Source organism: Patiria miniata, unplaced genomic scaffold (genome assembly GCF_015706575.1).
Source record: "Patiria miniata isolate m_02_andy unplaced genomic scaffold, ASM1570657v1 HiC_scaffold_2, whole genome shotgun sequence".
In the NCBI taxonomy this organism is placed as follows: Eukaryota; Metazoa; Echinodermata; class Asteroidea; order Valvatida; family Asterinidae; genus Patiria; species Patiria miniata.
Genome location: NW_024037058.1, coordinates 3,515,361 through 3,528,109, shown reverse-complemented (window position 1 = coordinate 3,528,109; position 12,749 = coordinate 3,515,361). Strand labels below are relative to the sequence as shown.

General features: G+C 41.0%; 1 protein-coding gene across 3 annotated transcripts in view; it reads right to left on the bottom strand.

The window, feature by feature from the left end:
* The window catches only part of LOC119727024 (probable E3 ubiquitin-protein ligase HECTD4), a 109,368-nt gene that overhangs the window by 90,668 nt on the left and 5,951 nt on the right, over positions 1 to 12,749 (bottom strand). For 2 of the 3 annotated variants that reach the window (XM_038198905.1, XM_038198907.1), the window contains exons 3-12: positions 11,866 to 11,977; positions 9,847 to 9,985; positions 8,635 to 8,799; positions 8,248 to 8,437; positions 7,966 to 8,124; positions 6,799 to 6,912; positions 5,520 to 5,663; positions 3,567 to 3,793; positions 1,759 to 1,826; positions 625 to 708 (exon numbers count right to left, since the gene is read on the bottom strand). In XM_038198905.1, the coding sequence (XP_038054833.1) occupies positions 625 to 708; positions 1,759 to 1,826; positions 3,567 to 3,793; positions 5,520 to 5,663; positions 6,799 to 6,912; positions 7,966 to 8,124; positions 8,248 to 8,437; positions 8,635 to 8,799; positions 9,847 to 9,985; positions 11,866 to 11,977 (1,402 nt within the window). The remainder of the gene's footprint in view (positions 1 to 624; positions 709 to 1,758; positions 1,827 to 3,566; positions 3,794 to 5,519; positions 5,664 to 6,798; positions 6,913 to 7,965; positions 8,125 to 8,247; positions 8,438 to 8,634; positions 8,800 to 9,846; positions 9,986 to 11,865; positions 11,978 to 12,749) is intronic. The other variant, XM_038198908.1, reaches the window with a different exon arrangement.

The window sequence follows — 12,749 nt, the reverse complement described above, 5'->3', positions numbered from 1 at the left end:
TCCTTATAAGGTAAGGAATTGTAGAGGGACATTCCATATTATAGTCACATGGGTGTATGATACAACATGAAGTAAATTTGTTGAGCAAAAAGGTTAGCAATGTCTGGTTTTTGACTTGTTTTGATTTGTTTTTACCCAAAAGGTTTTTATGAATGGGAATAAATGTGTGTTTGATTGGTATTAAACACTCTGTTTAAGACCGGTTTGAGTCTGGATGGGCGATAATTACCCGAGGCGAACCCATCCAGACTCCAACTAATCTTAAACAGAGTGTTATAATACCTCCCGAACACACATTATTCCCTTAGTATATGTACTTGTGCATGTTGCACGCACACAAAAACCACAAGCTTAGTTGGGTGGGACTCAAAACCACAATGTGTTTCTTGCTAGGGCAGATGTCTTAATCAATCAACCACTTAACTTACCAGGGCCGCTGGCTGGCTGAAATCTGATACACTTAGCAGCGGGTATAGTGAATAAATGGAACATTTGGTGTCGATGATAGTTTGGCTAAAGGATATTGCTATAATTGTTTCCTAGACAAGTTTGGCGCTCAGTTATTTAAAATGAACAATAGCTTGAACATAAGAGATTTCAATTAACAATATTTGCATAACGTACATAATGGTGTTGCAAGCTTCCCGTTGTAAGCCTTCATGTTCGGTGGAATAATTGCCGTCAACAAGAACCTGCCATGCCAGCGATCTGCAGGGTACAAAAACCAACACAAAGATGAAAACTTGCAGGAAGTTTTCTATATCTTTTAAATTCACTGTTTTTATTTGACTCTAGGCTTTAAAACTTCTTTCTAACCTTCTGGTTTTCAAACAGGGCGAGTCAAAAAAGCGGAACCCAAACCCCAAAATTATATTTCATATTTTAAAAAAATATGTAGCACCAAACATCATAATGACTGGAAAGCCAATTTCGTAAGCTACTTTATAAAAGATGAAAGATTACTTAAATTGCTCAATCCGTTCAAAGAATATCACCATTTAAACACAATGACCCTGCATTGATCACGATTGAAATCATTTTGTTTACACAAGTGTTTATTTACCTTAATATGGGAATAAATATGTGCTTGGCCAGTTTTAAACAAGTATGTTTAAAGGGAATATACAACATTTGCAAACATCGAAAAATAAAACTACCAAGTTTTTACGAAATACCTTACTAGGATGTTCGTAAATGACAGTCTTAAGCATCTTGTAAAATTATGGCACCTGGTGTGAAGTCATTTTCAAGAAAATTGTATTTTTGTAAACATTTCCAACGGTGGTCGGCCGACCAGCGTTGGAAAAACCTAACTATTTTTCAACTACTGCTTCAAATTTACCATTTTTTCAGTCCAAATTTTGTTTGCTATTGGTTACATGTTCATGAACGGGTGCAGGCCAGCTAGACTGGTTCCCTTGCATTACAATTTTCCATCATCTATAAATTGATCCATTTTATCTTTTGTGGAGTCAGGGAACCAGACTACTTGAAAATTTTTGTTTTTCTTGGTTTTTCCAACTTTTTCGAACACAAAACTTAAAAAATGTCAGTGTAAAAATATTTGATCTATTATACTAACCTCTCAAATAGTTCATTTCTGAAAATTACAGCAAAAGCCAATGATGTACATTCCCTTTAACAAGTATGTTTCAACAAATCAATGATGATCCAAAATTCTACACTCATTATGAAATAAAATCTGAGTGAAAAGTGGGAAAAAAGAGCATAATGTTGACAATATTTCCAGTGACTTACCCAGCTTGTTGTAGACATTCAACATCCTCCTTCTTGGTAGACCGGAAAGTGTGGCACTTGAAAAGAACCTGATGGCGAAAGAACACTGTCTAGTCAAGAAACTGTGTACGTATATGATGACCTGGACATGCGTTATACCTCAATGCAGTCACGATCAACGCAAATTTCATGTACTGCCTATATTTCAATAGTGAACCTCTTGCGACCATGTTTTAGCCAACCAGGACAGACAATTCGGGCGTTTCACAATGCAGTGCGCCACCAAGAGTTTGCCATGATGACTTCATTTTTCCCAGTGCATTGTGGGAGATTGTCAACAAACTCACAGTGCCGGCTAGTTCAGGGGTGTGAGTGACCACTGATAAAAATAGCTGAAAACAGCTGAAAAAGGTGTAAAAAAGCTGAACTTTGGAAGTCCCCTATACTTTTGTACACAGCAAGTGAGGGGAAAAAAAGCTGAAATCCTAAACACAAAAAGCTGAAATCAGCTTTAAAGCTGAGATTTCACACCCCTGCTAGTTGAAATTGTTAGTTTGTTCGGTCAGTAGTTTTGTAAGCGTATGATTCAAGTATCTGTTTGCCCTTTTGTTTTCTTTTTATCAATATTGTGTTTTTTGTAAGGGGGCAGAACACTATGCCCCAATATATAACAAATAAGCTCAAATTGTCTACTGACACTCATTCAAATGGGCTGTGTTTTGTCGACCGTAAACTTGAAACATGGACTCTTCGTGGCAAACTCTTGGTGGCGCACTGCATTGTCACACCCCTGAATTGGCAAGAGGTGTGTTATATATATTTTTATTTTTTAGATAATTTTTCAGGCAAACATATGTATATACAAATAGAAAAACCTATACGTAGTGCACAAGCAATTTAAAGGTAGGGTAGATCATTTGTTATTTGTGCATTTTTTTTCGTTTGAAACAACAAAAGTGCTCAAAATCTAAAGACATGTGCTTAACAACTAACCTGATGAACTTTTAGCTCAGTGAATGCTGCGTATCCCGAGAACACAATATTTTAGGATCTCGATTTTAGTTCCAAAGTTGCCTAGTCATGTTTTGAATTACGCCCAAAACCAGCATCCGGAACACATTCTCATTCAGCCGATTGCAGCTCTGTGATGTCACGCACTGAATTGACGCATCTTTGGCAATGGCCTTCTTTTATTGTTTTTTTTTCAAAATGACAGCATGCCAGAAAGAATAACTTTACAAGCTTATTGCCTATACTATCTATAAACCAAGGAAGATTTTCAACAATAATTTTGCCAGTTATTTTTTGGATAGCTGCAAATGATGTATTCTACCTTTAAACGCTTCGCGCCAGAATTAATTTTGCCGAAAATTTTGATTTTGCAAAAGGCAGAATTTTCCAGCCAATTTCTGATTTACAGCCAAAAGCCACAAATACTGATTCACAAGAGAAATTTTAACAGTATTTATACGATATTTCTTGCCGAAAACTCATATGTTTCAATACTCCAGGGTAGGGACTGGAGCGCAAATTGTACAACAGGCCGTGCACAATGGACAATTCAAGATCAACACATGGTCCGCATTCACAGACTTCACAAACTTTGGGTGTGTGTACAAAAGGCACAAGGGATTAGCGTGTTCAGACGTCACCCAGATGTGAGTCGAGGCAATCTTGACGTCTTAACTCGTCTGCCGTGTCTGTGTGTAAAAACAGCCAGTGCGTGTCATCACGTCTTCCGACACGAACTGGTTAAACACTCTATGGAATATCTGAGGCTTTTGGGTTGGTCTGGTTTCAGCAAAAGCAAAGTCAGAAAAGGCAAGTACCTGGAGGACTATGAACATGCACTGCGCGGCTGGCCGGTCCCCTTCCTTCAGCGCCTTGTCTAAGATGTCGCCAACCCGTCGTAGGTGGATGACGTCCAGCGTACGTTGTCTCATCAGCATCTGACCAAGGGAGGATTGTAAGATGTCACTGTGGATGCGGTGGCAGCAGTTACTGCCCACGTGATGCAGGAGCATCTTGAAGATATCCGGGATGGAGATCAAGGAGCCTGGCGAAAGGAGAAGAGGGACAAAGGAAGAAGTGGAAAATTGAGGAGCAAAGACATGGAGAACAGTTTCCAAACTTGGGTTTTGGATTTGGATCCTGATTCTTATCTATGGTTCCAAAACCCATTCTGAGACCTTGAATGTTAGACTTAAATATGGGGATTCCTATAGATCCCTCTCATAGACAGCCATCTTGGTAGGCAAATTACATGCAAGTTCCACGCCATCAGGTATGTGTGCACGCAGTGTTCTAAATGTTCAAAATGTTATGCACACATGTTCCTTGAAATTTCTTCAAAATACGGCACAGCCGATGCGCGTCACGAAAATTTGACTCCCAAAATGCTGATGCAGGTAACAATCTGCAGGCAGTGACGTCATTTGAGAGATATCTATTGTGTTTTTGAAAAGAGAACTGGTCCAGAAAAGGACATTAATACCTGTTTTAAAAATTAAAAACTCTTTATCGTTTAATACAGAGTTAAAGCTCATTACTGAATCTAAACACCACAACAATGTTACACTGTTTACTTTGTACATAATGAAATAATTTCCTCAGTTTCGTTTCTGTCTTGAAGTCATGCTCAGTCCCCAATTTAACGGAGATGCTTAGCAGCCAAAAAAAAACCGAACGTGGATATTTTTCTTGTTTTGCAAAAATCAGTTGAATACTTGATACAACCATTTGAACTTGCACTGCATCTTGGTAGGGTGAGCTCTTAGCAAAATGTGTCTTCCCAAATTTCTGTGCGCTGCGGTGTCATGATCTATCCTGGATGCACTCCGCTCACATGGAAATGTCATGGTTCTGTGCGCGTTATCATACTGAATGCAGAACTTTGGATTGTGCATTGCTCAGCAAACGAATTGGTAAATTAACTACAAATCTTTAAATGTGTTGGGCAGCCGTGTTAGTCAGGCAGAATCACATGGAAAAGTAAGGCAGCACTTTAAATGACTAACTAAAGTTAGGAGGTCGTGGGTTCGAGTGATTTTTTCAAACTTTCACTCGGGAGATAACACACTGAGTATACAGTGTTAATACGTCGGTGAAGGGCAAAAATCTAATTTGATTTACATCATCCCGATGCAATATTCCATCTTATGAGTAGAGTTAAAGTGTTCATAGGCTTTTGTAGCAATGACTACTTCATCAGATGCAATGAAGAGGGGCATCATCATACAAGGTTTATATAGGGGTACATGTACAGTAAAACAGAGGGTGGTGATCAAACAATTAATCCTAACTCCCAAGCATCTTTTACTAGGAACTGGACCAATTCCATCAAAATCCATCAAAATCCATCAATTACTGTGCGTCTAATACGAAACAGTACATAACATAATGGAATCCACCACTGATGCACTGGTTGACATTCATGGACTTGCTACACATGGCTTTGATCACAATAGCAGTACAGGAAGCTAGGCAAAATCAATTGGATACCCCTAACACTGCTTCAGGCCATTAGGCCCAAGTCCATCATACTCCATCAATATTTAGTCACGCCAGACCTTCTGGACCAAGTCCCCAAAATCCACCAAAATGGGGGATGGATTTTGATGGAGTTGGGGTGGTTAGGGTGAAGGGCCTATTAGGGCCCAAGTTGAATCTAGTCTAGTCAATGAATAATCCTTTGTTCTGCGGTTTCCCTTTCCACCAATCTGTTTGAGTACAGCTACTCTAAACTGGATTAATACTGTCTACATTTCAATTCTCAGTCCGACCTTCTGGTACAGGTTCCAGAGCCGAGCCCATGCCCATCTGCTGCTCTATGTGATGTGCTGCCCTCAAGCCTGGATTATGCCACTGGTCCACCCAGTCATTGGAACACGTCCAGATGACGTTATTGGTTGCATCGTAGCACACACCTGAGGATAGGGAGAAGTAATCGTGACTCATGATTAGGAGGTTTCTGGTTTCTATCTTTGAACTGTGAGTTCAAATTGGACCAAGAGGTCGTGGGGTTTGTGACGCTGATCTCTCGGAGCGCTCGAGTAGCTCACCCAGATCGACTCGGGTAAAGGCAGATGGGTTAGCCACGACAGTCAGGTAATCCAACACTAAACCGCGGGCCATCACAATTCACACGTGATGCCTGTAGCCGTGGCCGTAACCACTGACAAAACACCCATTTCGGATTGGGTCTTAGTTTGAGATTTACTACTTTTTTCAATTGCAAAACTCAAAAAAGTTGGGCAGGAATTATAGCCTCAAATGTTGCAATGAACTCAATAAACGATTTCAAACTTCAGACTTCAAATAAAGTAAATTTTTTAGTCCACTTGAGATTTCTGCTGCCCGGCCGCCATATTTGTCTGTTTCTTGGAATGAACAACGCATGCATGTGACGTACTTCCACCACTGACTCTGTTCCACGAGCAGGGTCTGTGGTGGCTGACCCGGGTGAGCCCCGAGAATGACGTCAGAGCTAATCGAACGGCACGTGCTGACCCGTGTCAACCCGGGTGAGCTAAACAAATACACCCTCTATAAAAAATCTGGATGGCCCATTTGCTGTTAGAACTGACGCCACTGTCCGCCATATTACCACTCCAATAACAATAAAATTGGAAACAAATCTATCCTAATATAACGGCAACAGTCTTTATTGAATGTAACAATGCATTAAGTCCTAATAATTAAAATGCATTTTCTGAAGTTGTAAATATGTTTTTGGTCAAAGGGCTTGCGATTGCACAGTTGTAGAACTCGAGTCCGGGACTTGGACTGAGTCCATCTCGAGTCACAATTTCAGTGACTCAAACTTGACTCACATATGCAAAAGACTCAGACCTCGGACTCAAACATCAACACTAATGACTCGTGACTCCCTTACTTTTTTAACCAATATTTACCCTTTAAAAACATAATCTTGTTGTTTATTTTTCAAAAGTAGTGTTAAAGCAATGCTAAAGAAAACGTTAACTTGACTTAAGTGACTCGACTACAACACTGTCTGATTGCGTTCAGCAGATTTATGTATGTAAACTTTAGACTGGTTACCTAGTCCAACGATGGGGGATCCCCTAGCCACAGAGCACGTTGGCGCATCCACAAAGTCCACACGCGTGTTGAAACTGCCATCTTTGGCACTGAAGCACAAGTTTGTGCCTAGAGCTGTTCAACAGAAGGACAAACAAGGACATGAACTGACACAAACTGAAAGGTACTGTGGATGCTTTGTGAGATTTGGAGGTTTGAGGAGATGATTTCTGATTGTCCGATATCAAACAATCTGTGAGGTTTCATCTGAGAAACCTTCAACAAAAAATCATTTGCTGTAAACACATCTTTTTCAACCAGAACAAAAGAGTGGTTTATGGAAACAATAGCCTCAGTTTCAAGCAAATCTGATGAACAAGTGAAGTTCAAATTAATAATGATTTGTTACAATTTTCCTGAAATACAGGTTGAGTCCAAATTTTTTTTTTTAAATTAATAAACGGTGCTTATGTAGTGCATTTTACACAAAGTCCCAATGTGCTGAACAATACAAGTAGTAAGACTACAACGAGTTAGAAAGAGTTTGGTGTGAACAAGAGTGTTTTAAGGGTTGATTTGAACGTTCAAAGGGTTGCTGCTTCTTTGGCGTGAGAGGGTAGTTTATTCCACAGGGCAGGAGAGCTACAGAGAAGGAACGATGTTGGTACATTCTTGTTAATGGAGACCTCCACCGTTTCCATTTAAAACTTTCCTTTAAGACTTCAAGAGATTTTTTTCTGAACAGAGGAGGAACCATTTCTTCAATGTTCAGAGCAGAAATTAAAGTGCGGTGAGCAACGGTAACTTAAATACACAGACAAGACCCTAAGTTACTGAAAATAACTACGATATTAATAGAAGTGCCTAAGGGCCCGTCTCAAGTCATATCTGGGACGAGTTCCGGACAAGTTGCGGGTAGAATCATTCACTTTGTCCGGAAGAAAATCTGCATTTGTCCGGACATTTTCCAGGTAAATTTTCCTCACCAGTTACTTGACTCGCAATTACTGATAACTTCATTGCGGAAAGATTGCAGGGAAGTTGTTCTGAATCCTGTAACTTATACCCGATATAATGCCCGGAACTTGACCGGAACGCATCCTGGATATGAATTGAGGCGGGCCCTGAGTTACTGAAGGAGGGATTAGTACAATGACTAAAACAAAACGACCCTGCCACCAGTCTCACTTCGTGTCGCAGACAGACCTGAGCCTGCGTTGAAGATGGAGCGAGAGGACGAGTTGTTGTTGCCTCCAGGGGGCGCTGTTAGCATGACCACACTGTTGCCGCAGGTGAAGACGGGCGTCTTGCGCAGGAGCTTCAGGGTCAGGCCGCAGCTTGTGGTTGCTGGTGGAGAGAAAAAATTTTATTTTCCAAATTGAACAAAGAGATTGACTGGAGCCAAGTTTGCACCTGCGACCTCCAGATTACCGTTCCTAAGCTATCTAGCCCATGTAATTGCCAACTTACATGCGTCTTCTTTGGTGGATGTGCTGGTTGTTGATTGTCCAGTCAGCATGGCTAGTGTAGCAGCAGTGCTGTACCGATAGGTGCGTAGACGGGTCAGTAATGGGTCACCTACCACCTTGAGAGATTCGTCCTTACGAGACAGGACAATGCGGGTGCTGATGGGATGGGCAATGATGGTGCCGTCATTCTCCTAGGAAAAGAAATGCAAGCGATTAACAAAACCTCTTCTAGTTGAAAATAAAACAGTTGACAATTTGTCAAAAAAATTGCAAACATAAAACATAAACCGAACCGACCTGCCTGAAATAATGGCCAAACTGACCCGACCCTATTCTGTGTCGTTGCAAGGTCGACCTGAGGATGGCCTAAGAATCATGGGTAACTCACCTCTAGCCGTAGTACATCCATACAGACAGGCTGGCCTTTACCGCTCTTATCAGCTCCTACTATACACCATATCCAGTATAAGTATGTACCGTCTGATTGTAGGGTGATAGTCACCCTGTTTGCTGGTATCTGTAAGCTCTGGGGTACCTCCACTTCGGTTCTTGTCTGAAAAAGAAATCAAAATCACTCGTAAGTCTTCATCCATATCAATTGTTTTTGCCGGAAATAATCCTTGGAGCAAAGATTACAAAGGAATGTTCAGTTCTAGTAACGCAAATAAATATATATATTTTGAGAAAAATCTTGAAAATCAGCAGCCGATTTCACAAAACTTCACACATCGTTGCCATGGATCGACCAATCAGATTCGAGGATTGAAGTTTGCTTGAAGATAAATTGCATAAGCACACTTGCGCCACAATTTATTGCATAAATTGCAATTTAACGCTGCACAACACTTCAGTTATGACAATTTCACAAGAGTTTCATAGTTACGTAAGTCTGCAACTTACGTAACAAATTATGGCCTAACTTGCACAATCATTTTAGGTGGCGTAAATTGTGGCGTAGCGGCTGAAAATGACCTATTTTACCAGCAAATCGTGATTGTCGTGGAGCCTGTTATTGCACAACTTATCAAGGTTGATATAAGACACTCGGGTCATTTCGTGTCAAATCACCCCCCAAAAATGGAAAAATTAAACCCCACCTCCTTCAAATTGGTTTTGTTTTTAGTGTATGGGGTAATTTTGGCTGAAAAAGCTGAAAATTTAAGTTTTAGCATCGTCGGACAAACGGTTTTCGCATTACCGTCTGCCATTGTTTGACAATTTTGGTCAAAATGGGCGTGGTGGCCAATTATTAAATGACAATTTCTCCATAATCTTTGGGCCAAATTTGTTAATCTTTGTTTCTTTAGAACGGTTACATCATAAGAATTACAAATTTAGCATTATTTTTCATGTCGGAGTAATTTGAAGTATGATGACCTTTTAACCTTTACTTTGACCTTGATTTGACCTAGAGTTGTTGCACAATTCCAGAAAAAAGTCGGACAAAACTGTTTTAATCATGACAGGCTGAGGTGGCATACTAATTTGGAAGTTGCGCTTTTTGATGTTTGCAAACGTTGTACATTACCTTTAGTTTTATGGTTCTTTTTACCTGTGGCAATCAAATTCAAATAATCAAAAGTGAGATCCAACAACCTACCTTGAGTGTCTGGGGGTCCAGGATGGTACACAACTGTTCCGGGTGACCGTCGGACTCCAAGGCTCTGTGGACCAGCTGTCTGTCCCCATAGGCCACCCAGCCCTGGCCAAGATCCTGCCGCTTGGCGTAGATGAAACCTCTGGGATAATTAAAGATAGGGTATATCATTTGTCTTTGTGCGTTTTTCTTGTCCGAGGCAACAAAAGTGTTGCTTAACGACTAACCTGAAGAAGTTTTACCTCTGTGAATGCTGTATATTCCAAGAAAAAAACCCCAATATTCTAGGATCTCGGTTTCAATTCCAAAGTTGCAGCTTGAGTCATGTTTTGAATTGCGCCCCGAAATCAGCGTCTGGGACATATTCTCATTCAGCCGATTGCAGTTGCGCAATGTCACGCAGCTGTAATGAGCGCACTGCGTCATGTCAACGCTTGTGCGCACCCATTGAAGGCTTCGCCGAAATTAAAAACGAACTACTAATGGAAATTTCCAAAATGCGTCTTTAGACACATCTTTGGAAATTACCTTTGTTTATAGATTTCTTCAAAATGACAGCATGCCAGAAAGAAGAATTTCACATGGAGTTTAGTGCCATTACTATCTTTAACCTTAACGTCCTAGCCATTACTTTGGGATAAAGAGCAGAGTACTACAGAATACTATGAGCAGACTTGTATTCGAGTCACGAAACATCGAGTCCAAGTCCGAGTCCGAGTCACATTTCTCGAGTCCAAGTCCGAGTCCCGAGTCCTCCAGGTCGACTCCGAGTCCGAGTCACGAGTCACAAAGGTCGAGTCCAAGTCCGAGTCACCTCTAACATTGTATTGGAAAAACGTACATTTTAGGGAATTCAGAGATTCAGAGTCGCCTTTGATATAGTAAAAGGTGGCAATTGAAGTTTGACGTAGTGCCGGTTTTCTCCTGTATTTTCTTCCTGCAGAACTTGCATTCTGCACTTGATCTTCCATTGGCATTTCTCTTGAAGTTAAGATACCCAAAATTTACAATTTTTGGAGTGGATGCCATCATGATCTACGTTGCAACTTGCATGTAACGTTACCGAAACGGGCAGATCAGCAGACTATTCATATTGCGTTATCGCGATGCGATAGCAATACACGTGTGAACGACAGAACGTCTGACAAGGAAAGTCTGGTACCTTACCCTATCAATCTTGCACCAATGCAGTATTACGTGTGGACAGCGGGGTACAAGTTTCGGTACATTGATTTCTTTAATCAATATATCGGTAACCGGCCACGGCCACGCACGCACTGCATCGAGTGCCCTGTACATGTATTGCACAGTAAAGAAAACGATCGACTTACGTATGTGCGCGTGTGCAGTGCGGTAATTTCCGTCGAGTCACAAGTCAGTTCGAGTCCAAGTCCGAGTCCGTAGCCCCGAGTCCGAGTCCGAGTCCGAGTCGTAAGTCAAAGTGACTCGAGTCCCAGTCCGAGTCATTAAAAATGTGACTCGAGTCGGACTCAAGTCTGAGTCCGAGTCACGAGTCATACAAGTCTGACTATGAGTGTTGTGAACACTTATTTATGTTGAGGTATTTCATACTACAGTTTACTACTATTAGTCTTTTGTAGCTTAAGGCGAGGTTAAGGTCAAACCAAGTATGCTTTTCAACAATAATTTTGACAGTTACTTTTGGATAGCTGCAAATGATACACTCTACCATTAACAAAGGAATAAGACACGTCAATCAAAAGACCAATCGACTAACGCCCCATCCTATGGGTATGCGAGGTTATTAGGGCTTACTACCAGGATGTAAACGAGTCCATCACAAGTCCATTCACAAGTCCGGTCACAACATACACTGGATAAGCAATAACAAAGGAATGCCTTTGCCAAAGCTCATTTGAATAGCTTGTGAGTTGAATTTGGACTGGAGGACTTGTGATGGACTTGCAGGGACTTGTGATGGATTCGACTATACATCTCTGCAAGCTACATGAAGTCACAAAATCATTCTGAAATATGGTGATAGTGACAAACTCTTTCTACCTCAGGGTGCCCGCCAATCCAGAACCAAATTTGGCCAGTCCCTTGCCATGGGAACTGGTGGTGTAGAGAAATTTGCCATCACACGTTAGGCTTCGTCCGATATCTGTAGTGTCTGTGGGTCAAACAGATAGAAAACGCTTTCAACATGTATTACAATAGACCATTATCATGTTGCGGCCATTTGGATTTTTCCCATTCAAATCAATGTAACCAAAGCGAGGCTGGGAGGAAAAATAGTCTGGTTCCTTTCTGCACAAAAAACATTATCATTCAGTACTGTTATTGGAGACAGGGAACATGACTGAAACATTATCATTCAGTACTGTTACTGGAGACAGGGAACATGACTGCAATGGTGGCAGCATGAGAAAGGTCTATTAGATAATGAAAGGTTTGCGGAAACACCATTTGCGAATAATTTCTCAACTAAGAGATTGGTTCTGAAAAGAACCAGAGGTATAAACTCGACGTTCCGGTCAGGATGCTCTGACCGTCTTCAGGACCATTCTCTTAGATGAGAAATTATTCGCTCATGGTGTTTCCGCAAACCTTTCATTATTTAGTATCTCCACCATGCAAAGCCTCAAATCTTACTTAAGGTCTATTAGCTTTCTTGAGATATGGTGAACACAAACTAAGGGCACCATTTGGTTATATTAAATTCTTTGGAAACGGGTCAACTCGTACCCAACTCTAGGGCTGTGCATTGGAACCGAGTTCCCAAAGGTCAGGAACCGGTTCCAAATTATGGGATCAAGTACATGTACTAGTAACAAACTTTACAAATTACTTAGAAATTTATCAGACAATAAAACAGAAAGGTTTGTTAGGCCAAAAAAAAAAGTCTCCGGTTTCTGGTATGGAGCTTGCCCAAAAAGTGGTGC